At 42.0% G+C, this 25,383-nt stretch overlaps 1 protein-coding gene across 1 annotated transcript in view; it reads left to right on the top strand.

Annotated features, from left to right (window-relative positions):
- RMND5A (required for meiotic nuclear division 5 homolog A) overlaps positions 1-23,260 on the top strand; it is a 39,680-nt gene extending 16,420 nt beyond the window's left edge. Inside the window, exons 3-9 of the mRNA XM_034771722.1 lie at positions 4,575-4,709; positions 4,908-5,008; positions 13,277-13,443; positions 16,216-16,381; positions 19,114-19,216; positions 20,687-20,841; positions 21,525-23,260. Coding sequence (XP_034627613.1) covers positions 4,575-4,709; positions 4,908-5,008; positions 13,277-13,443; positions 16,216-16,381; positions 19,114-19,216; positions 20,687-20,841; positions 21,525-21,588 — 891 coding nt within the window. The 3' untranslated portion in view covers positions 21,589-23,260. The remainder of the gene's footprint in view (positions 1-4,574; positions 4,710-4,907; positions 5,009-13,276; positions 13,444-16,215; positions 16,382-19,113; positions 19,217-20,686; positions 20,842-21,524) is intronic.
- The last annotated feature ends 2,123 nt before the right edge of the window (positions 23,261-25,383 follow it).

The raw sequence follows: 25,383 nt of genomic DNA on the forward strand, positions 1-25,383 counted from the left end.
ATATGGTACTGAGTGATTTAGCTGTGAGTCTAGTACTAGAGTCACTTTTGGAGAGATTGAAAGGGGTGCTGGCTAGACCATTGGTCATCAAATCCTCTATACTGGAGTGGTACCAACTCCATCCCCTATTTGAGTAGAGGGATCATTAGTGTCCTTGTACATCTGAAAGTGTTGCCCTGTCTCTGTACTCCTCATCCTCTCTGTCAATGCACAGTAGGGACTCATCTCCCACTCACCTCCATGGGATCACAATGGGAATCCAAGAGGTATTCCAGGAACTGTTCTCAGTAGGAAAAGGCACGAATCTCATAGAGATCAGGCTCCCAGCATCCTCCTCCATGGGTCCATTACCCTTATGCCTACGAACTTTGGTCTTACTGGGTACCATGTGATATGTAACCCAATTCCTGCAAGTCAGTAGCTAATGGGACACATGGCCTCATGTACCTCTGTAACGCATGTTGCCAGACTTCACCTGTGCTCCATAAAAGGGTGGCTAAAATGGGTGTATTTACCCACCTCGAACCACACAGACATGATGGTTATGGTCCCACAAGAAGTCCTCTCTCTGGTGGAAAGACCCTCATCTGGTGCAGAACAGAGTACCTTTCTCTACACCTCTACCTACCAAGTCTGTGGTGACAGATACCTCTACTCAGGGATGGGGAACTCACATAAACCATCTTTGTACTCAGGGCCTGTGTTCCCCTCAGGAAACTTATCTGCACATATACGTCCTAGGGTCACAGTCATCATTCTAACATGCAGAGCATTTTGGCTTTTTACTCCAGGGATCCATTATCCAAGTGCTGACCCTATGGCTATGCACTATGTCATCAGACCATGAGGAGCCAGGTCTTCTCCACTCTGTCAGGAAGTTGTTCAACTTCGGCGTTGGTGTATTTTTCACCATATCACACCACTCACCTGTGTCTGCCAGGCATTCAGAACTTGCTAGCCGAGCACCTCAGCAGACGGTTCCCTAATAACCACAACTGGTCAGTCAAGGACCCAGTGTTTACAGAATGTGTTTCACAAGTCAAAATAGACCTATTTATCGCAGACCAGAACAAGACATGCCATGTGTTCTGTTCCAAAGGGGATCTAGTCCAGGCTCACTGTTGATGCCTTTCTCACTTCCTGAACACTGGGACTGAGGTACGCCCTCCTCCTCCCCCTCCTATGCCCTCAGCGCACAGCACCCGATCACTTTACCGTGCAGTGCCTAATATAGTGTGGCAGAACAATGGTCAGATTTTACACCTGGACCTAGCTTCATTACAACTGACAGCTTGGATGCTGGCTGGATGATGTCCACTGAAAGAAGCTGTTGAGCTGAAGTTCGGAACATTATCCTCCAAAGCAGGAAAGACAGACTTACGAAGAGGTTTTCTATTTGGGTATCTCAGCACTGCTGCCTTCCTTGACAACACCCACTACAGCAATACTATTTTTTGCCCTGAAACAATCTTGGCTTTCTATTGGCTTGGTAAGGGTCTATCTAGCAGCAATATCTGCTCCTGTCCAGGGTCATACTGAAAGTTCTTACCTATAGTGGCTTGATTAATTGAAGGTCTAATTGATTATTTTTCTCCTGGTTCAGGAGCCCTCTCCCATTTGGAATCTCACTATAATATTATCAGAGTTGATGGGTCCCCCCCTTTAAGCCCTTAGCGACCTGTTCCCTGTATAAGTGGTTCTCAACCAGGGGCCTGGTGTCCCCTAGGGAGTTGTGAGCAGGTTTCAGGGGGTCCTCCAAGCAGGGCCAGCGTTAGACTTGCTGGAACCCAGGGCAGAATGCCGAAGCCCCACCGCATAGGGTTGAAGCCTGGGGCCCCGAGCCCCACCAGTCAGGGCTGAAGCCAAAGCCTGAGCAACTTAGCTTCATGGGGGCCCCTGTGGCGTGGGGCCCCAGGCAGTTGCCCTGCTTGCTACCCCTTAATGCTGGCCCTGGCTTTTATATGCAGAAAACCAGTTGTTGTGACACAGGTGGGCTGTGGAGTTTTTATAGCATGGTGGGGTGGGGTAGGGGGCTCAGAAAGAAAAAGATTGAGAACCCCTGCCCTATACCATCTACCAATGAAGATTGCGTTTTTTGTAGCCATTACATCAGCTCAAAGGGTAGGGGAGCTTCAGGCCCTCAGGGTGGATCCCCCTTATACAGTGTTTCATATGGTCATGCTCAGGCTTCATCCCAAGTTCTTTCCCAAGGTTGTTTCAGAATTCCATATAAACCAGTTCATTTTTCTCCCAGTTCTCTTCCCCAAGCCTCACTTAACCTTGAGAGAAGCTAATCTTCACACACTTGCAGCAGTAAAAGCTCTGCGTTTTTACACTGACAGGACAAAACCATTCAGGAACACATCTAGACGGTTCGTGTCCTCTGCAGAGAGGGTTACAGGTCAGGCAATGTCGTCTCAGATTATCTGAGTAAAAGGACATATTATGAATTAGCCTGATTAAATCCACCCAGCCACATTAGAGGGATGCCTTCTTTGGTAGGGCTGTCCCGCAGTCGTTTAAGTAGGACTCCTACTACCTACCTCCAGGCAAACAGATAACTGTGTATTAGTCACCAAGAGTGGAATCCATGTGGACAATTACTTGAAGAAGAAACAGCAATGACTTCCCTACAGTAACTGTGGTTCTTTGAGTTGTGTTGTCCACATGGTTTCTATGACCCACCATCCTTCCCCACTACTGTGAAGTCCTACTCCTCATGAATTCTGTATTGGCAAAGGAACTGAAGGATGGTTTGACCTGCTCCACTCTTTATGGCATTTGGTTTGGGAGGACATGAGGACATCTAGAGCATAAGTACAACCCTAATAGACATTACAGATTAGACAAATCTTACCTTGCGTGCATGTGGTGCATGTTCACAAAGAGTGGAATCCACATGGACAAGTCGTCTTGAAGAACCACTGTTACTATAAGGTTCTTTAGCAGAAGCCTAAGCAGAATTGGACCTGTCTGAGTGCTTATTTGTAGCGGTGCATTCCTCCCCGATAGACCAAACTCCTGAATGCTTATTAAATATCACAGCTGTAATGGGTTCCATCTGTCTAGTCCCAATGTGCCTGGGAAATTGTCATCAGGATCGGTGATGGAGATGAACCTTGCATGGTTCACAGGATTGTTTCAGATATGAAGATTATTATTATTAAGCTCTAAGGTGCTCAGGGCTGTTCAAGACATGCAAAAAAAAAAGACCATCTATACCTCAAGGAGTTTACAAATTAAGACACTAAGACAAAACTCTTGTTAAATGTGAGACAGCCTGTGAATGGTCATAGCTTTTATATTTTTAATATTGAGCTTTCTGTCTCCCCTCTTATAATGAGGTGGAGAAGAAGTTGGTTGACTTAGGGCTACTGTTTTTGTTCCTCATTAATGATTGTGTCTTTAAACTCGGAAGGAGATGATTGAAGCCTTATGCACTGAGCGAAGGAGGTTGTTCCACATATAGGAGGCAGCAGGGAAAAAGGCGTGAAGATGGGATTTGGTGCGGGAAATAAAGGGAACAGTGAAGCTGGCATAGATTCATAGACTTTAAGGCCAGAAGGGACTATCATGATCATCTAATCTGACCTGCACATCACAGGTCACCTGACCCACTCTCTCCGGCAATAGGTCCATAATCTCTAGCTGAGTTACTGAAATCCTCAAATCTTGGTTTAAAGACTTCAAGTTACAGAGAATCCCCCATTTACTCTAGTTCAAACCAGTAAGTGAGCTGTGCCCGATGCTGCAGAGGAAGGCAAAAAACTCCAACGGTCTCTGCCCATCTGACCTGGGGGGAAATTCCTTCCTGACCCCAAATATAGAGATCAGTTAGACCCTGGGCATCATTGGCAAGTGAAGGGGAGCTGTAGTTGAAAGCAAAGATGAGTAGTTTAAATTGGGTAGAATAAGCTTGTGAAGTTCCCACTTTACTCTAAACAGAGTATCTGCCCAGTGTTTATAGTCCAAATGTCCCCCTTTTCTGTGGTTTGGCTTCATTGTTAACTAAAACAACAAAACATACTTCAGCCTCAGGTTAAGCTTCCCCTGCAGGACAGCTTCTATACTCTTAATTGCCTCTATCAAGAGAGATACTATAGTCTTTCTGATATCTCAGTTGGAGCTAATGATCCACCTGTTAACTCAGTAGCACCTTTATGCAAGGTTCTAGCACCTGACAACAGGTTGACCCAGGGTTCTAGAGTTTCCCAAATAAGGGGGAGACAGTGGAGGGACAGATTAGAAGATATGGAAAAGTCTCCTCTGCTGACGCTTCTCTGTGAGGACATGTCATGGGCTGGAAATCCTTTTATTAACTAATTAGACTTGTAATTTGCTAGCATCATTCCTTATATTGGATAAATTACAGATTCCAAGCAAGCCAAGGATTTCTTCTTACTGCACACGGAGGATAACGAAGCATGTTTCTCTTAGAATGGGAGGTAATTGAGGGCAGCTGAGTAACAAGCAAAGAGCATCAGAGTGTAGACATAGGTGTCTTTGCCTAATTAAAGAATAATTATATGGAGTTACTTGTTCCAGCCAATTAAATGTTAATTTGTATGTTTCAGAATTTTGACTCCGACATCAGCAGCGTGGGGATAGATGGATGCTGGCAAGCTGACAGCCAGCGAATTCTCAATGAGGTGATGGTAGAACATTTTTTCCGACAAGGAATGCTGGATGTCGCTGAGGAGCTCTGTCAGGTAACCATAGCTCAGGATGTTTAACATTACCAAGAAATAGAAATTATACCCCAGATAAGCATCTTAAATTTTGTTAATTGAAACTCTCAACTGGAGTATTAATATTAAAGTGTAAATCATTTCAAAAATGAGATACTGCTTTGTAGACTTTTTCTGTCCATTTTTCTGGTAACTAAAAGGTGTGACTTTGTTTTTCAGGAATCTGGTCTTTCTATAGACCAAAGTCAAAAAGAACCATTTGTGGAGTTAAATCGAATATTGGAAGCATTAAAAGTTAGAGTTTTGAGACCCGCATTAGAGTGAGTTGCTCAGTTTTCTTTATTTGAATACTTTAAGTGAAAATCCAAAGGGTGGTGGAAATCTTGGCATTGACTTCAATACACTTTAAGGAGGGGGGTCATAGTTTATAAGAAGTTTAGATGTTATTCTGTGGTCTTTTCCCCCCACGGTTAGTGCTGACCTTCCAGGTTCTTTCTCCTGGTCGAATGCTTAATTTGAACTACACATGGTATAATCCTGTTATTAATTTAAGCTTGCAGGAAAAACTATCAGTTACAGAAACAGTTGTATGCCTTAAACAATGAAATGTTACCTAGGTTACAACGAAACACTGTCACTTACTTAAAAAGGGTCTAAAAGTAGAGAGTGCTAAGTACCTCGTGGCTGTGCACCCCCTGTTCCCATTGACTTTAATGGGGGCGGAAGGTGCTCAGGGCCCTGCAGGATCATGTTCAAAGCCATTCATTTTGTCAGTTTTGCCAATCAAACACAGATCAGAGAGATCACACGAGAAGGGAAAAGCAGGAGGATGGAGGAGCAGGTGGTTTGAAGGATAGGTGCTCTTCATGGGCTGGTAGTGATAAGCAAGTGGTGGTGTTAGCTTCACACTAGAGTTTTGCTTTTTCCTCAGGCAGGTAGAGTCCCTGGTTCACCTGAGGTCAGATTGGGAAGATGGATGGCAGGTGAAGTCCTGCTCTTAGACAAAGTTATCCTTTCTCCCAGTGGCAAGAGCCAGTGGAGAATGGTGTCTGATGTGCAAGGAAAGGCCATCTAGCATATGTTGTTGAACTTCAGGTTATGATATACTTGGATTTAGTAGGCTTTTCTCCCATTAGACCTATAAGGGGAAGTGGAAGATTAAAAAAAAAAAAAAAAAGGCAAGATGATGAAAAATCCCCTCTTGTGGATTACACTGTTTTCTACCTTTCCAGACCCTGGATAACTGATTAGGATGTGCTCTACAGCTTGCAGTAAAGCATGCAACCTTGAAAGAGATTTTGGCACTTGAGTCCAGTTCTCAGTGTGCATCAAATTCTATGTAACTTAACTTTAGCTTCTCTCTCATATAAATAAAACTAGACAAATTAAAGAAAGAGTTGTTAAAATACATCTTTGGTAGCCTGTGATATTTATTCTGTATTACTAGAAATAGTAGAGCAAAGCAAACAGAAATCCTTCATATTTTATTGCATATGATCATCATGCATTTAGGATATCCAATTTCCTTCATTGTTCAGTGAAGTAATTTTCATATGGGCAAAGACATTTTTCCCTTGACACTTGTGTTCACTTGTAACTACTAGTCTTATAGTCTTACCTTGAGAATCTAGGATAATGAAATTGGCGTCAAAGTTAAATGCACTGATGCTGTGAAGTTTAAGGCATTACTCCACATACACCGAGTACTGAAATCTTTCTATAGAACATGAGGAGGGCAGCATAAATAATTACTCATTGAATATGCTAAGGTGAATGGAATGTTGAGCTGGTTCAGTGCCACTGAACTAGATAATTACAGGGCATTAATAATCTAACGATGACCTGGATGTACCAATTGAAACGGCATCACCTGCCATTTACATACACCTATTTCTTGTAGTTGTAATAGTAGCACAACCTTAGTGAAGGGCATTACCTGGAGAATGACTGCTGATTGCTATTAATGACTGTCATCTGCACCTCAGGGCAGCAAGTCCTCTTGCTTCCAGCTAGCTACACATTTCCAGGAAATACCCCGTGCCTCGCTCATTGCTACTTGTTTATTTCTGGTAACTCCCACAATGTGCTAAGCACTTGCCAAACAGGAGGGAAGGCATGGGCTTTTTTCCAAGGATTTTCATATTCCAAAGACAGGGGGTAGAAGAAAGTAGTGCAGCATATAAGGTGGTGGTTAATCACATCTTGATTATAAAAAGTTATGTGAACAGTGTTCTGAACGAATAAAGAGGTACTATAAGCCATTCCCAATTACTCCTCAAACTTGAGATTATTAGTGAGCTAGTTTCCCATGGGTGCCGCAGCAGAAGTGGAGCTTCAGGAGTAGGGTGACCAGACAGCAAATGTGAAAAATCGGGACAGGGGGTGGGGGGTAATAGGAGCCTATATAAGAAAAAGATCAAAAAATCAGGACTGTCCCTATAAAACCAGGACATCTGGTCACCCTATTCAGGAGGGAACGGAGTTTGGAAAGGGTAGAGGCCTGGGGGGTGAGCTCAGGAAGGTTCGATCCACGCAGGAGGCATGGCAGTGTTTGTGTGAGAAGCCAACAAACAGGCAGACAAGGCTGTCAACATTACATATAGCTTTAAAAGAAGTGTTTAAATGGCAGGCTCAAGTACTTGGCTGACCTGCTCCCAGGGCTGTGCTGCTGATGTCGATGGAGCGTAAAGGGGGAAGCAGGGAAAGAACTGTTAATTACGGCACCGTTAGTCAGGCAGGGGAAGATACAGTGTTTGGTTAGTTACACAACTGCTCACCGCCCGAAACGAAAAACCAACCACCTAAAGATAATCGCTGGCCATTTGTTTTTTAAAGTGAAGCAATTTTTTAAAATGGAACACTTTCAATTAAAGTTCCTGTGCCCAGACAGAGTGGTGGAAGTTTATGAAACAGAGAGATCTATCTGTGTTACTGATTACCCTTTAGATTATTAAATATAAAAGCTATACAACTTTAAAATTCTAAGAGTAGTAATACATGGGCTAACATTTATATCTAGTTTACTTTTTTTTTTTTTTTTTTACAATTATGCTGTTTATTTATTTTTTGTGCATTTCATTCAGCTTGAGCAGGTAGCCTACTCAGCCCTGATCCTACATTCTAACCCCTGAGATTCCTGCACTTGTGTAGAACCCCACTGACTTCAAAAGAGCTCTGCACAGCCAAAGAGGTTTGCTCGTTCAGTCTGATTGCTAGGTTGAGGCAGTAGGTCCTTTCCAGATGGATCCCTGTGCCTCTGTGGAGCCCCATTAATTTAAATGAGTCTCTGTGCGGGTGTAGGGGTTCACTTCTGCAGAACAGCTTGCAGGATCTAGGCTTTCGATTGTAACTTCTTCAGGGAGTGGATTTGTTTTCCTATGTATCTGTACTGCCCTGTGCACAGCAGCGTCCTGATATTGACGGGGGTCTCTGAGCACTACAGCGATTATAAAGATTAGGTGAGAATGAAGCTCGACTTTGAAGGTTGTTTTTAATTATGTATTGTATAGAAATAAATGTTCAGCTAGATTTGAATCATAAAAGTGAATATGTAGAAAAGCAAGTATTGTTCTGAAAGAAGTATCAGCCTTCTTCGGGAGGGCAGACAGTGCAGTGACTAATGCTTCATGTCAAAGCTTGGTAGAGCGTATATGGGGGTTGAACTTGAACTTAGTTAACAAATGAGTGTCACTTGTTGCTTTGGCAGGAATATTTTTAATAAGAACAGAATGTCCTGTGCTGCTGTCTCTGATTGTGACATTAGTCAAAATGATCTGGACAAACTGGAGAAATGGTCTGAAGTAAATAGGTTGACATTCAACAAAAACAAATGCATAGTACTCCACTTAGGAAGGAACAATCAGTTGCATATGTACAAAAAATAGCTACCTCTAGCTATTATCTTTGGAAAGTCATGGGAGACGGGAGAGATTCCAGAAGACTGGAAAAGGGCAAATATAGTGCCCATCTATAAAAAGGGAAATAAAAACAACCCAGGTAACTACAGACCAGTTAGTTTAACTTCTGTGCCAGGGAAGATAATGGAGCAAGTAATTAAGGAAATCATCTGCAAACACTTGGAAGGTGGTAAGGTGATAGGGAACAGCCAGCATGGATTTGTGAAGAACAAATCATGTCAAACCAATCTGATAGCTTTCTTTGATAGGATAACGAGCCTTGTGGATAAGGGTGAAGCGGTGGATGTGGAATACCTAGACTTTAGTAAGGCATTTGATACGGTCTCGCATGATATTCTTATCGATAAACTAGGCAAATACAAATTAGATGGGGCTACTATAAGGTGGGTGCATAACTGGCTGGATAACCGTACTCAGAGAGTTGTTATTAATGGTTCCCAATCCTGCTGGAAAGGCGTAACGAGTGGGATTCCGCAGGGGTCTGTTTTGGGACCGGCTCTGTTCAATATCTTCATCAACGACTTAGATATTGGCATAGAAAGTACGCTTATTAAGTTTGCGGATGATACCAAACTGGGAGGGATTGCAACTACTTTGGAGGACAGGGTCATAATTCAAAATGATCTGGACAAATTGGAGAAATGGGCTGAGGTAAACAGGATGAAGTTTAACAAAGACAAATGCAAAGTGCTCCACTTAGGAAGGAAAAATCAATTTCACACATACAGAATGGGAAAAGACTGTCTAGGAAGGAGTACGGCAGAAAGGGATCTAGGGGTTATAGTGGACCACAAGCTAAATATGAGTCAACAGTGTGATGCTGTTGCAAAAAAAGCAAACATGATTCTGGGATGCATTAACAGGTGTGTTGTGAGCAAGACACGAGAAGTCATTCTTCCGCTCTACTCTGCTCTGGTTAGGCCTCAGCTGGAGTATTGTGTCCAGTTCTGGGCGCCGCATTTTAAAAAAGATGTGGAGAAATTGGAAAGGGTCCAAAGAAGAGCAACAAGAATGATTAAAGGTCTTGAGAACATGACCTATGAAGGAAGGCTGAAAGAACTGGGTTTGTTTAGTTTGGAAAAGAGAAGACTGAGAGGGGACATGATAGCAGTTTTCAGGTATCTAAAAGGGTGTCATAAGGAGGAGGGAGAGAACTTGTTCACCTTAGCCTCTAAGGATAGAACCAGAAACAATGGGTTTAAACTGCAGCAAGGGAGGTCTAGGTTGGACATTAGGAAAAAGTTCCTAACTGTCAGGGTGGTTAAACACTGGAACAAATTGCCTAGGGAGGTTGTGGAATCTCCGTCTCTGGAGATATTTAAGAGTAGGTTAGATAAATGTCTATCAGGGATGGTCTAGACAGTATTTGGTCCTGCCATGCGGGCAGGGGACTGGACTCGATGACCTCTCGAGGTCCCTTCCAGTCCTATAATCTATGAATCTATGAAAAATGGGAAATGAGTGCCTAGGAAGGAATACTGCAGATCTGGGGGCAATAGTGGATCACAAGCTAAATCTGAGTCAACAGTGTAACACTGTTGCAAAAAAACGAAACATCATTCAGGGATGTATTAGCAGGAGAATTGTAAGCAAGACATGAGAAGTAATTATTCTGCTCTATTCCACGCTGATTAGGCCTCAACTGGAGTATTGGGTCCAGTTCTGAGTGTCATATTTCAGGAAAGATGCGGACAAGTTGGAGAAAGTCTAGAGAAGAGCAACAAAAATGATCAAAGGTCTAGAAAACATGACCTATGGGGGAAGATTAAAAAAATTGGGTCTGTTTAGTCTGGAGAAGAGAAGAGTGTGAGGGGACAAAACAGTTTTCAGTTACACAAAAGGTGGTTATAAGGAGGAGGAACATAAATTGTTCTCGTTAACCTCTGAGGATAGGACAAGAAGCAATGGGCTTAAACTGAGGCAAGGGCAGTTAAGGTTGGCCATTAGGAAAAACTTCCTGTCAGGGTGGTTAAGCACTGGAATAAATTGCCTAGGGAGGTTGTGGAATCTCCATCATTGGAGATTTTTAAGAGCAGGTTGGACAAACGCCTGTCAAGGATGGTCTAGATAATACTTAGTCCTGCCTTGAGTGCCGGGGACTGGACTAGATAACCTATCAGTGTCCTTCCAGTCCTACGATTCTATGATTCTGTGATTCTAGTTGCAGGGTTTGCTGAACACACTTTCCTACTTATGAGCCACTTAATCACTCTGTGGATGACATTTGCTGGAACTTGTTTCCTAGTAAGGGACAGACCTTAAGTGGCAATAGTCAGCTGACCAGGACTGTACCATGGACAATATTGTAATGATACTAGCTTCCTGGTTGAGAAGTTCTGTTGATACATTCTTCAGTGACATTAGCCACCTAGTGGAGATACAATGCTGACAGACTTGGTTGGGTTGAACTGTCTGAGACTTACACTGCACTGCTGAAATTCAAGCATCTAAGTTTACTGATTGTCAGGAATCCTAGTTTTCCATGATTAAAACCCCCCAAATTTACCGATTTAAAAAAAAAAATAAAAGCATAAAAATCCGCATTTTTCCATGATTAAAATGAAATCCTGAACTTTAGTTTCCCTAACCACAGTATATATAGGTATCAATTGAACACAGTGTTGGGGGGAGGGATAGCTCAATGGTTTTGAGCATTGGCCTGCTAAACCCAGGGTTGTGAGTTCAGTCCTTGAGGGGGCCATTTAGGGATCTGGGGCAAAAATCTGTCTGGGGATTAGTCCTGCTTTGAGCAAGACTAGATGGCCTCTTAAGGTCCCTTCCAACCCTGGGATTCTATGTTTTATTGATATATTTACAATATTTAAGCAAGTTCAAAGCCTACCAGTGCCATCAAGCACTGTAATAAAATTAATAGAATTGTAATGTGTATTTCTTACGTATACCAATGCTTCCATGTCTCTATTCCATACAGTATAACCCTGTTTATTTGAGCCTCCCTTATCCGGCTCTCCATATTACCTGAACCACCAGCCACCTGGGCTGACAGTGGTGGGCTCGGGCTGTCAACCCTGGATGGCTGGGGCTCTAGTTGTCAGCCCTGCCGACTGGGGCTGACCACCCGAGCTCTTGCCACCCGAGGCTGACCACCCAAGCCTCCCCACTGCCAACTTAAAATAGGGAATAGAAAGCTCTTCGCCAATTCTCCTGATTATCCAAATTTTTGATTATCCAAATCTGGCCCCGGTGGGGTTCCACTGTATATGTTTTTATTTTTTCACAAAATGGAAAAACTAAAGATTCTCTGTAAAAATGCAAATTCTGCATTTTTCCGTGGCAAACGGATTTCTAGGCTCCCTGCTGATTATGAAGGTTATATTTTCCACCAGGCATCATTTAAAGTTCAAGTCAACAGTTCAGGTTTCAAGCCCACAATGCTTAAATCAGGATTGTGACTCTTTCATTGCAATAAAATGGAAGTATACATTTGCTTGTTTGGAGATGTAAGACCTGCCTACCTGGGTGATTTTCACTAAAGGACTGAAGTGTTTTTGATATGGTAGAGTGGTAGGGTGATACATTTCCTTGCTTTTTTGGATTGTTAATTTCACCTGGACCCCCAATCCAGCTCTTCCTTGTAAAAGACATTATTGACTACATCACTTCCTTGCTGAAAGGTGGAAAGCTGCTCTCCTAGCTTAATGGTACTCCAGATAAAAAGCAGATATCCACTAATAACAAACAGGTGTGACTGATCTTACTAGAATTTGGGCTTTATCAAAAGGCTTCTTAAAGGGACAAGATCAGATTGGTTTAGGTCCAGCCGTGTTTAAAACATCAAAATGAGGTTCCATAAAACCTAAACAATATGAATGTTTCCATGAAACTCTTTAGAATGTTCCATTACACTTTATTTGGTTTGTATGTAAACATTTTGCTGTGGCATTTGCAACTCAAAACATTGCAGTGTTGTGATAGTGCGTGGCAGGAGGAAAGGGAGATTAACGAGGCTATTTTTATTGTTCAAGCTGAAGGATAACAGAGAAAATACAATAATAGCATAATCAGTACAAAGTTCAGTTATTAAAACAAAGATTTTTTTAAATGTCAGGTGTTAGTAAGATCTGTCGTAAAGAACTTCCAGTGGAGACTGCTCCGGTGCACATCCATAATGTGGTGATTTAGTAGATGACACTTGGAGAGTGGAGAGGGGCACCATGTTCTTACCATCCAAAGACTCAACCTGTATCTAAAATAGAGGTCCTGACAATTTGTGGCTATTAAAGATCCTGTAGCAACACAATATGGATATTAATCTCAGTGTCTTGGTTAAATTCCAGCTCTATATTCTGCTTAATTATACTCCTCCTATAGTTTTAGCTTGATGTATGGTGTATACTTCCTGTCCTGGGTTGTTGGGTAGTGTTACTGTGTGCTGTTAAATGGGGCTGCATTATTCAACCCCAAAAGTGGTGGCATTTAAGTGGTAGATTAAGTGACCCCTTTATATTTATATGTATTCCTTGTCTGAGCTGTGAGGCTTAATTATTTGTAAAATGTTTTGAGATCCTCTGAGCACTGAGTATTATAATGGAAGTGCAGGATACGGAGCCATATTCTTACTGAGATGCTCCTTGAAATTAAAGTTATAATTTTAACAATTCTGCACTGTTGTAGGCTGAAACTGATTTTTTTTTCTCCAATTTCCCTTAGGTGGGCAGTATCTAACCGAGAAATGCTTATGGCCCAGAATAGTTCCTTGGAATTTAAACTACACAGGCTATATTTCATTAGTTTATTGATGGGTGGAACAGCAAATCAGAGAGAGGCATTGCAATATGCTAAGAACTTTCAGCCGTTTGCTCTAAACCATCAGAAAGGTGAGTGAGTTTTCGTTGTTTTAAAATTTGTAACACATTCAGTACTTGGCATTCAGTTTGAGTTGCCTTTGTATTCTATTGCTGTGTTTCGTCAAGCCCCTTATTTACTTTTCCAGGGGAAGATGTGGAGGCCTTTTCTTAATATAAGAATATATTCAAGAGCAAGTTGTGATGCCACAACGAACTCTTGACTGTTAATAAACACAAGGAATTTACATAGAGCAGCTTTACATAGGTGATAGAGCATTGAATAAGTGAAGGGCAGGTTGAGTTAAGCATTCAGCTCTCCAGAAACCCCAAGGTGGAATTACAGCCATAAAATAGTTTTAAGCACACTAGCTGGAAAGTGAGAGGGTGGGAATCATGGGTTAGTGAGATTGTCTGTATCTTCCTTTATCTGAAGTATCGATCTGTCTTTCTTTTCACACTTCCTTCATCCTAGTTTAAAGCTTGTATAATCTTTATAGACTATAACTAGTAGAATGCGATATTGATCAGGTTTGACACTGACAGTCTATCCACTGTTGGGGAAGGGTTGGGAGGAGAGACAACCTAAATATATTATTCAATTGACTTTTTTAAAGTCACTCACCTGATATTTTGCTTTTCTCTCTTCCACTCTTCTTTATCCCTCTCGTCTCTCCCACCCACTTGCATTCCCACTCCTCTGATTCCTCCTTGCTTTGCAGCATCTCTCACAAGTAGTTAGCTTGTTCCAACAAGCTAACACAGAACCTTTTATTTGCCCATCCTCTTAATGCTCTTGAAACTTGTCACCGCAACTTGAAATGTAAATCCCCCCCCATGTTCAGGAGTACTGTCCCGGCATCCTGGTAGCTTGAATTATTTTTATCTTTTAAAGGTGACAATCAAATATATTCAAACTATGGTTATAATGTTGTTGGGCTTTTTATTTAGGTCTCCTCTAATATAGATACATTGCCAGGGTAAAGTATACAAAAACACACACACATACTGTTTGGGCAGACAGCTGGTATTCCAGCTGTATGTGACAATATAAAGGGTTTTTTTGTCGCGAGATTCAGGTGACTTGATATCTCGACAAGCTGGGAAGCCATGAGTGAGTTAAACATGCCATCCCAAACGAGAGCCAATAAAAGCTTAATTCCATACCATTGTATACTCTGTTTATGTTGTTGGCAGTGGCTTGGGTATGTGTGTTCTTTCAGCGTGCTGTCCAGTTCTGCACAGATAGCTGGTTCAGCAGACCTCAGTAGTATTAACCACGCTGGCTAAGTGCGGGAGGCTGGAATGTCGTTGCCTCAGTAGCGCTGTTTAGGCTGCCCAGTGCTTCTGTCCTTGTAGCTTCAATGTTATTAGTAAATAGTGCAGCATGTTAGTTCAGCAGACTCATAAAGGAAGACCACAGGCACGGTTCGGGGGTGAAGGCGCTCGGCCAGGTTTATTGTCCACAAAGCATGGTATTAGCTCCCTGGATCAGTGTCTACAGTTACACTAACACAGGTATGCTCGTTACAATGGACTCAGCTCAGTCAGCTGTGGGACTTTCTGTTGCCCCCTAGGCTGGACAAAGGAGTACGGCAAAGTACCCTGACATTTCTAGGCTGAAACAAACAACTGGAACACACAGTTAAAACCACCTTACGCATTTCATGACGTCCATTTGTTATCTCCCCTTGTTCCTGATATCTTGGACAAAACATCCCTATTCATTGTTTTGTCAAACCATCTTATCTTGTACTAGACTGGGATGTATCTGTACTAGTTAGAATATATGTATGTAAATATCTAGTGCCTAGTACACTAGCCACAACTTTGCCAAGTTCATGGGCTGGAAAGTGAACATGTAAGCATCTGCTTTAATGCCTGGCCAGACTCTGGTTCACAGCCTCTGGTTTAGGCCTCAGATCTTGCCCCAGGCCCACACTTCAGGCCCATTCTCTCTCTCTCTCTCTCCTACATAGTCTCTTCACAAAGCTTACAGAAGAACTTCTTTAGAAAAGGGTTAGGGAGCTTTGAAAACTTCATCAGTACTAGTTTTTCATATCCCACTGCCTGTATAGAGAGATTGCCCTATTAACATGACTGCAGCTGTATGGGCAGGGAGAGAAATTAGTATGAAGATGTAAAAATCTCGACGAATGATCTTAAAAAAAGAAGAGTATATTTCTATAAATCCAGGTGCCATGACCCTAGTGTTTCTGCTGGGCCAGAGTCAGAGACAGATTCGTATCCTGTTGAAGAGTGGAATTCCAGCTCCGGCATCATTTGTCTGAGTAGTTTGTGAGGCATCTGATCTTAAAGCTGTCTGTAGTCCTGGACATTGGACTAATAATCTGTGTTCCAACCTCATCCAGGATCCAACCACCCTCTTGGTAGGGGAGAAGTAACATTTTTAGCAATAGCCTTTCTAAATAATCAGAGCCTGACATCTGAAAGCTGCTCAGACATTTGGCACATTGTAAGCAGACCTGGTAGAAGCAGGTTGGTGGGGGCAGAGTGCAGGTGATCGCAGAAGTGCAAAAATAATGCAGTCTATTCCATAGCACTGCGGTCTGTTCTGGTTACAGAAAGATATCTATTCCATGCTGGCCATACCCATATTTTGTATTGAAGTGTGTGTATATTTCTGAATCTCTTGTAACACAACTGATAATCATTGACTCGGTATACATTAAAATTATGTTTTTTTTCCTGTGTAAAGGGGAAAAGCTCAGACTAATCTTCCCATTATAACATAAAGCAGTGTAAAATGTAATAGCTAAAGATTTGCTTTTTTGTCCTTCACAGATATTCAGGTTTTGATGGGCAGCCTGGTGTACTTGAGACAGGGTATAGAGAACTCTCCATACGTACATCTACTAGATGCAAACCAGTGGGCAGACATCTGTGACATCTTTACAAGGGACGCCTGTGCTCTGCTGGGTCTCTCGGTTGAATCACCTCTGAGTGTTAGGTATGCTATCTCCCACTGAAAGGTTTTGAAGGCCAGAGTGCCTAACCTATTCCCAGCTGCGGGCTGCAGTGCTAACTTGACAGGAATGCAAGAGACGTGCCTAATGTGCATTAAATAGAGCCAGTTGTAAGCCTGCAGATTCCAGCATGCAGTGTGGCCAAATGGCCTTCCATTCAGTTCAAAGTGGAACTTTGTATGCTGGGATTCTTAAGATGCTGTAGGTTACACACCCATATTAAAGGTGAGGCAGCAAGCGGCCCCCTTGAGCTTAGGACAAGTGTGTGAAAATTGGTACCACAACTTGACACTTAAAAATGAAAAAGCCTGAACCAATTATCTACTTGCTAACACTTTTAGTCAATTTTGTTATCTTTAATTCAGTTTTCTCACTTCGCATTGGTTCTGTGTTGAGGTTCTGTTTCCAAATATGCTAGAATGTGATTTCAGCTGGTAAAATTTACAACCCACTCATGGGAATTCAAGCTTTGCAAAGAGGAAATCTTGCACTTTCATGGGAACTGGTGTTTCCCAGCTCTGTGGTGAATATTAACGTTGTGTTTAACTGAAAATACAGAAATCTAATTTTTCTTTACAAGTATAGTGGCCTACAGCAGTCAAATCGTAAACCACCCTTTATCCAGATAGTGAAGAATTAACCACCACTCGGACTTTGAGCTGTACGTCCCCCAAATGCACTGTACCTGACTTTCCTTTTAGAGGTTAGATGAGAAAAGAGAGATGGGTTTTGTCTTTCAGTGGACTCAATCCTATGGAAGTGCCACTATTTTTTTCGTGGTTATCTGCTTGCTTGTGACTGTTAGTTACGTTCCTGCTTAGTTGACCACTTTTAAAGAGGTACAAACTCATTACAGCAACATTTCACAGACATTTCATTAATATCTTCCAAGTAATAGTAATAAGTGATTTTCGGTGGACCCATTTCTTTTGGAGCCAGGCTCATGCATTGGAAAGGAGCCGCAGAATGGAAAGGAAAAGTATGCCTGAATCTACAACCTTCTGTAGCAGCGTTCATTGATTAATTTTAGTTTGTGGATGTAAAAATGAGCACTAAGGAATTTTTAGTCCTTCTTTTTCCTCCCAGAACAATATCCAGCGAATTAATAGTCACACACTGACATTTTAATGGCCCATGCATTGACTGAGTAATGTGCACAGTTCATTATCAGTACAAGTATAGGAGTTGCTACCACTGAGGTGGAAAAATCCCTTCCCTTTTATTGATACTTGTGTTGATTAGACAGCCGTTTTGGGCCCAAAGTGAAATCAATTGAACTGTGATGTTTGATTGTGCATGTGTTATTGACATTCAGGGCATAAACAAGACTGCTCTAAAATTTAGCTATTGTACGTACGTAGCAAATACTTTAAAAATTAAACCAGTTTGAAATAAAAGCCTGCCTACAAAATTTCATTTTCTAATATTTTGGTGCAGGACCATTTCTCTTTTTACGGCTGTTCAGTGGCTTACAACAATGAGGATCCAATTTTATTGGGGCCCTCGGGGCCTGATCCAAACCTGTTGAAGTCAGCGGAAAGACTCCCATTGGCTTCAGTGGGCTTTGAATCGGGCCCTTTAAGCACTACTGCAATCCAAATAAATTGTCATGTATTAAATCAATTTCTTTTAGCTACTGTTAGTCTTCAGAAGACTCTCTGACATCCCTCACAGTGGTTTTCTTTTAGGACTACTAAGTGAGGTGTTGCTTTTGTTTGTGCAGAATATAAATCTTCCAAGTGTAATGTAGGCTAATGCTGTAGCTTTTTGTCTCCCCCTACTGGCTAGAGCACAGATAACTGTTTGAACTGGCTACTGTGTCTGAGGTAGTGCATCTGTTTCTTTAGCTCAGATGCTACAGGCTCATGCTTTTAGATCCAGAGGTTCCAGGTGTAGTCCCCACAGACGACCCTGCCAGAGGCAATGTTCTAAAAGCATTTTATTAACTAAACCTCTCAAAGCTACTGTGAAGGAGCAAGTATTATTTTCACAGATGATAAAACTGGCACAAATAGTGACGTGACTTTGCCCAGGCAACATAGCACGTCAGTAGCAGAGCTGGGATTAGAACTCTTGGCTCGCCTTCCTGTCCTCAGTTAATTTGTTGCAGGGGGTAAATGTACTCAGTGCAAAATATTCAGACTTTCCTGTTAATTTGCCGAAAATCATTTCCACACTTATTTTGGCAACCTCATGGAGTACTGCAAAGGAATAGAATATACTTGGGTAACAGGAAGCTCCTGGAACAGACTCTGTGTAGCAGCCAATCTTAGCCCAGCTGAAGACCACATTTGCAACATAAAGAGAGCAGGTTGCATTACCTTCCTCAGCTCCATTCTGTGGAGACTCCGTCTCCATCTTAATCCCAGGGACCATAGGTAGAGATCTGTGGTCTCTTGAAGTTACACTAACACACTATTAAAGATCTGATTGTGGTCCATGTATGTACAACTCCTTAGGCTGCATTCAGATCACATTTTGGCCAAAACAAATGGTACAGTAAATCAGATGATTGCTGGGCTCCGCTCAAATTGTTACCCTTCAGCTTGTTGTACATAACAGAACCCAGAATCCCAGCAACCTGCAGTCTTACTGGTTGGGTAGTAATAGAGAAGGCAAGAACGGAATGAGGAAATATGACAGTCTTTTGTCCCCAGTAACTTACTAATGAAGTAGAGCTATGAGAAATATGCTAATATTTCTGTGCATTCTGCAGTTTTTCAGCAGGTTGTGTAGCATTGCCAGCTTTAATTAATATCAAAGCTGTGATCGAACAAAGACAGTGCACTGGAGTTTGGAACCAGAAAGATGAATTGCCGGTGAGTATGTTCTGTACTTTCAGACAGACCAGGATTCGGACAATGAGCAAGCCCTTTGAGTTTCTCTTATACTGAAAGTGTGTATGGATTTTCCGTCACCCCAAAAGTCAGTGTGAACTGTATAACTGCTAAAACAGCCAGGAGTGTATGCTGCCATAAAAATGGGGAGGAAAAAAATCAGATTGTTCTATTACCATTGTTCAGCCAGGCCTAAGCTCCATCCACAGCTTGCTGGAGTATTGCCACAACACTAGGTGGGCTTGAAATGACCAGGAATGGCATCGTTGCATGATTGGTGGACTGAATTGGGACCCACAGACACACCTCTGGAGGAGCTTGTTCATAGCAAAATCCGTGGGACCATGTCCATGGAACTGTTCAAGGCTCTCTGCTCCTGCTTTGAGAAGGAGAAACCTTTTCAGGCATTGAGCTGGGCAGCAGCAGATGTCGCATTCCTGACTGTACTTGTGATGAAGATCCATGTGTGGCACCATTGTGTCTGTTGGGACCAGTCCGATATTGCTTTTTATAAGTGTGACTGTTGAATCTGGTCTGAGGTGGGTGACCAGTCCTGAAAGAATCACTGGAAAGAAAGTGGTTTAGCCAAGGACCATCCAGCAGATGTGGATTAGTTAATAGTATTTATATAGCTTCTTGCATATTCTAAACACTTCACAAGCGCTGCCTAATCAATCTTCACCACGCCCCTGTGAAGTGCTGAAGGTATGGAAAGCATTGTTGTTATTTTACATACAAGAATCCTGAGAGGTTAAGTAATATCAAGGTTAAATGACTCACTCAGAACCACCAGTGTTAGCCAGGATTAGAAATTGGGAGTTCCTAGTCCCCAGTCCTTTGTCTAAACTACTGAGCCACATTTTTCTCTCTCTGTCTTTGCATTCGTCTCTTCCTGAAATCATACAACCCTCCTGCCTGAGGAGCGGTGGAGGAATTTTTGCCTGGACTTGTATCTTCTGCATTGGCTTCTGACTCAAGTGATCCCAAGACGTTACATGACTTTTGATGTGAATCATATACGTGTTAGTGGTGGGAGTTTTAAAAGCACTTTAGGAATGTGGATAATCAGTTCTAGTTAATTTCTAATGGAAATTTGTCATCAAATCCCTTAGCCAGCTTTGGAAATCTCTGCCTAGAACAGATAAGTCCTGTGGGATCATTCATTTCCAGGTCCATTTCCCTGCCAGTGCTGGTTTGTTCTACAATGCGTACCTACAAGTGGTGGGCCAGCACTATGCTCTGCTTTAAAAAACCTAAAACAGTTTAATTTAAGATCACTCTGAGATATTTCTGGCTGAAGGCTTCCCACTCATCAGCACAAGTGATTCTGGTGTACTTAAAGTTGTACTGAAATGTGTTTAATGGTCCTGTATAGAGCAGTGATGACTGTCTGCTGGAAATGCAGTTATGCAAGATACATGGAGATTTTAATTAATGTATTCTTTTATACAGATTGAAGTGGACCTTGGTAAAAAGTGCTGGTATCACTCAATATTTGCCTGTCCCATTCTTCGTCAGCAAACAACAGATAATAATCCACCTATGAAACTGGTCTGTGGTCATATTATATCAAGAGACGCTCTGAATAAAATGTTTAATGGCAGCAAGTAAGTCTCATTCTTTCGCTCTTAGCAAAGTGTGGGCCATGACCAATTTTAAGGTTAAAATAGTGAGTTTGGGGAGGGAGAAGACTCCATAAACGCAGAATGGGTGGAAGCTAGTTGAAATTCTGATGGCTGACTTCAAAGCAGAATAGCATGGTTGGTGCACTAGAACAATAACAATGTGAGTTGGCTGTATATTATACTCTTGTATGACACTGAAGGCAGTCCGTGAAACTGTCTAGACATTAACTGTAAGTGACCGGTCTTATTTCATAGTCCAAAATGAGCAAAATGCAGCAAGCAACCACGCAGGATAAAGAATGAATTTTAAAATCTAACTTCTTCATTTTTAATAATCTAGGTGTGACTAATAAGGTAAGTAGCAACTACATCTTTAAAATAATTATTCTAACTCTGGCTAGGGTCCCTTTATAGGTAGGGATCTGTTCAGTGGAGCTTAGGAAAACATTATGCAGAAAGGGCTATCTAGTCTCCTTTTCCTGCCTACCCTATGAAATGTAATTGAGAACTAGGTGCTATTATAATATAAATAATAATGAATGTAAATGCCTAGGGCTCTGTTATTTCAACATGTCAAAACAATTGAGATGTTCAGAAATTGCAGTTGCTGCTCCACTGTAGGCTGTCTTATTAGAACAATCCTAACACATTGTCTTTGTCTCTAGATTAAAATGCCCCTATTGTCCAATGGAACAGAGCCCTGGAGATGCCAAACAGATATTTTTCTGAAGAAATGATTCAATATGCAGTTTGTAAGTGACACTCTGAATTACGGGTGCATTTCAGAAGAATTAAAAACACTTGTTCCATTTTACGCAGCAGACTGAGGACTCCTGTGTTTGTATAAGCTAATGCTACAGAAACTTTGCCAACATTTAGTATATACATACAGAGTGGAAATGCTACAGAAATAATATTACCGTAGAGCTTTACTATACTCTTGGTCTCCATATCTGATCAAGTTACTACACCAGCAGTTGTCATTCAATGCAGGTTTTTGTACTTAATTATATGGTGACTTTTTAAAGCATAAACGGATCACCTCCTCCCTCTTCTCCCCTCAGTATGTTTAATATTCATCCTGCTATTCTTCTGTCATCCTGTTGATAACTGTCACCTTAGGGAATGTTTGTGGAAAAAGTTTTATTTCCAGTAATGTGTACATAATTCAAAGTAAATACTTCCGAAAAAGTTTGATAAGTTGACTAGTGTTATAAAACTAATTTTTTTTCCTGGGAAAAAAAAAGCTGTGATATATTCTGAGTTTTCTTTCAAACATTTTTTCAATTTTTACATAGAACTCAAAGTAAATGTGCATATATATATATATATATATATATATATAAAATATATAAATATATAGCCCTAAGGGGCTAACTGTTAAATTCCATCACTAATTTATAAAAGTGGTGTATGGATAAATTACTACTGGAATGGAGTGGAATAGGGAATCCTGTTCCTTTTGCTTTCGTGATCAAGAAATGTTTGTGTAACAGAATATTCAATAAAATGGAGTTCTAAGTGGAAATGCTTTTAGTCAATGACACTTGCTCTTTGGCCTTTGTAGTCATGTTCTTTGAACTTTGTTTTCAGGATTAGGCTATAAATGTCATGTTGCTGTATAGTTTAATAGACATCGTGTGTTATTTATAAACGGTTAGCAAAGCCAAATAAACGGTCAGAGTATTCATTGTTAAATTGGGGGGAAAAAACAACCCATGTTCTGCAGCAATCTACTGATCACAAATCTGCACCTTGCAGGATTGGGCCCTACATCCTCATATTAGAAGCTAGCAAATTTTCTGTAGCTTGAAAACACTTTGCTTCTAGCCTTGCGTTTCGTACTAGACTGTTACTGCCAATGCCACTTTTTCCTGCTCAGTTTGTTATATTGTTGACTAGGTGAATTTGTACTCATAAACCAGATGTAGATCATGGCAGTTAAACCTTTTCTAGTGTGAATATATTTGTATTTATTGCACTGTACTATAGTAGGGCAAGCAGCCATATGGCATGTTAAGATACATGTAAAAATATATTTCTGTATTGTGTAATAATCCCCCCCCCAGCTTAGCTGATTGAATTCTGACACTGTTTGAATGCACTAGTACAATGCACGACAGAGAAGAACATCACTGAGAAAGCTACATTTTTGCATCCCTGTTTCGTCTGATTGAAGAGATGGACTTGGGCTCAGTGGCAATGGACACTCTGAGTGAGACAAGAGGAGCAAACCAAGACACATTAAACTTTGAATATGTGTTCAGTATGTGTGTGGAAAAAATAGAGCTGTGTGTGTGACTTTTTCTGCAATTAAATTGTATTCATACTGAGTTAAAAAAAACGAGGCTAAGTGGTGAAATCAACAATAAACGGGTGAGGATATTATTTTTAATGTAGATTTTTAGTCTCGGTGAAGTTACTTTTAACCTTTATCTTGAGTGGAATTGCTTTATTTGGCATTTCAGCAAAATAGCATGTGAATTGTAAAGAAAAATGATGGAAATGTAATTTTAAAAAATGTTATTGTATCTTTCCACTTTCTAACATATAGTGCTATCTATAATGCTGGTGCAGTGGGATCACCATAAACAAAAGCTAATTTCTGTGGTGTCCTGAACAGAGAATTGTTCATAACATACAAATGGTGCCATTTGTATTAAGTAAGTAGAAACTTTGTCCCAGATTCTCCTGTGTAATCAAAATATGCTCAGGCCTGGGGACAGAGATAGGGATTACTAGGGAACTGGTTTTTGTTCTCTAGTTCTCCATCTGGCTCCATCCTGGCCTGCAAGGACCAGCTTCTAACTCGGGTAGGCAACCTATGGCACGCATGCCAAAGGCGGCACCCGAGCTGATTTTCAGTGGCACTCCTACTGCCCAGGTCCTGGCCACCAGTCTGGGGGGCTCTGCATTTTAATTTAATTTTAAATGAAGCTTCTTAAACATTTTAAAAACCTTATTTACTTTACATACAACAAGTTTAGTTATACAGTGAAACCCGGCTATACCGCAATGTTTGGGGGTCCAAAAAATTACATCGTGCTAAATGCGGGGTTGCGGTATAGCAGGGTTTCAAGCCTGTCAATGGTCCCCAACGCGGTGCATTGATGTGCGCCCCCTGGTGCCCAGCAGGGGAGAGAAGCTGCGGCCCCACACCTGCCGGGGACAGAGAGCACCGGCGTCTGCAGCCCTGGAGCTCTCTGTCCCTGGCAGGCGCGGGGCCGCGGCTCCTCTTGAAGCCGGAGAGGAGCCGCGGCCCCGCACCTGCCCAGGACAGAGAGCACCAGCGCCCGCAGCCCTCGAGCTCCCTGTCCCCAGCAGGCGCGGGGCCGCGGCTCCTCTCCCCTGCCTGGGACTAGGCGGGGGCACATCAATGTCCCGGCAGCCATCATGGCGTTGGGGACCACTGGTACAGTACATACAGTACTGTATTACTGTGTGTCTTAAAGGGGGGCCAAATTGTGATCGCGTTATATGCGATTTTGCGTTACGGCGGAGCGCCTTATTACGGGGTTTGACTGTATATTATAGACATATAGAAAGAGACCTCAAAACGTTAAAATTTATTACTGGCACACGAAACCTTAAATCAGAGTGAATAAATGAAGACTCGGCACACCACTTCTGAAAGGTTGCCAACCCTTGTTCTAACCCAGAGCAGCTGATAGTCCCTAAAAAGACTGTCCACCACCTGACGAGAGCTGGAGTGTAATGCATGCTGGCTCTGCCTCCTGTACTGTTGCTGTTGGCAATGCAGGAGCTAGCTAAGTTGCCTCTAGGACCCCTGGCCTTTCCTCCAGCATCTCCCTAGCTGGGACCTTGTGGGCCATTTCCATTTCCTTTGCATTGCCTGAGTGGCCCAGGACCAAGCACCGGGGCCTGGTTAGTGCTTTGCCTGCTGCTTTTCCCATATATGGAACCCAGGTGTGTTCTTCAATGTTGGACTAGCTTTGAGCTCTGCCTGCCGCTTTTCCCACGCTGCCTGTGTTTTATGATGTTGAGTGCAGTGAGAACACCAACCACAATGTCCCCTTTCTGGCTACATGCATGGGGTCTTTATCTTGCTTCGATGCAGTAAGTGATGCTTTCCCATATCAGGGCGTTGATTAGGGATTCCCAGCTGGAGTCTGATAAAGTTGATAGTGCCTGAGTGGAGCTGTTCCCTGTCAGGATATTTGGGCTCTTTTAAGTGCAATGTAATGCACATTGGAAAACAGAATCTCAACTCTCCATACAAAATGATGGGGTCTAAATTAGCTATTACCACTCAAGAAAAGATCATGGCATCATCATGGTTGGTTCTCTGAAAATATCTGCTCCATGTGCAGCAGCAGGCAAAAAAGTGCCAATATTAAGAACCCTTGGGAAAGGAATAGATAATGAGACAGAAAATATCAAAATTCCACTATATAAATCCATGATACACCCACTCCTTGAATACTGCATGCAGTTCTGGTCGCCCCATCTCACAAAAGATATATTAGAACTGGAAAAGGTGCAAAGAAGAGCAGCAAAAATGAT

Source organism: Trachemys scripta, chromosome 5 (assembly GCF_013100865.1).
Source record: "Trachemys scripta elegans isolate TJP31775 chromosome 5, CAS_Tse_1.0, whole genome shotgun sequence".
In the NCBI taxonomy this organism is placed as follows: Eukaryota; Metazoa; Chordata; order Testudines; family Emydidae; genus Trachemys; species Trachemys scripta.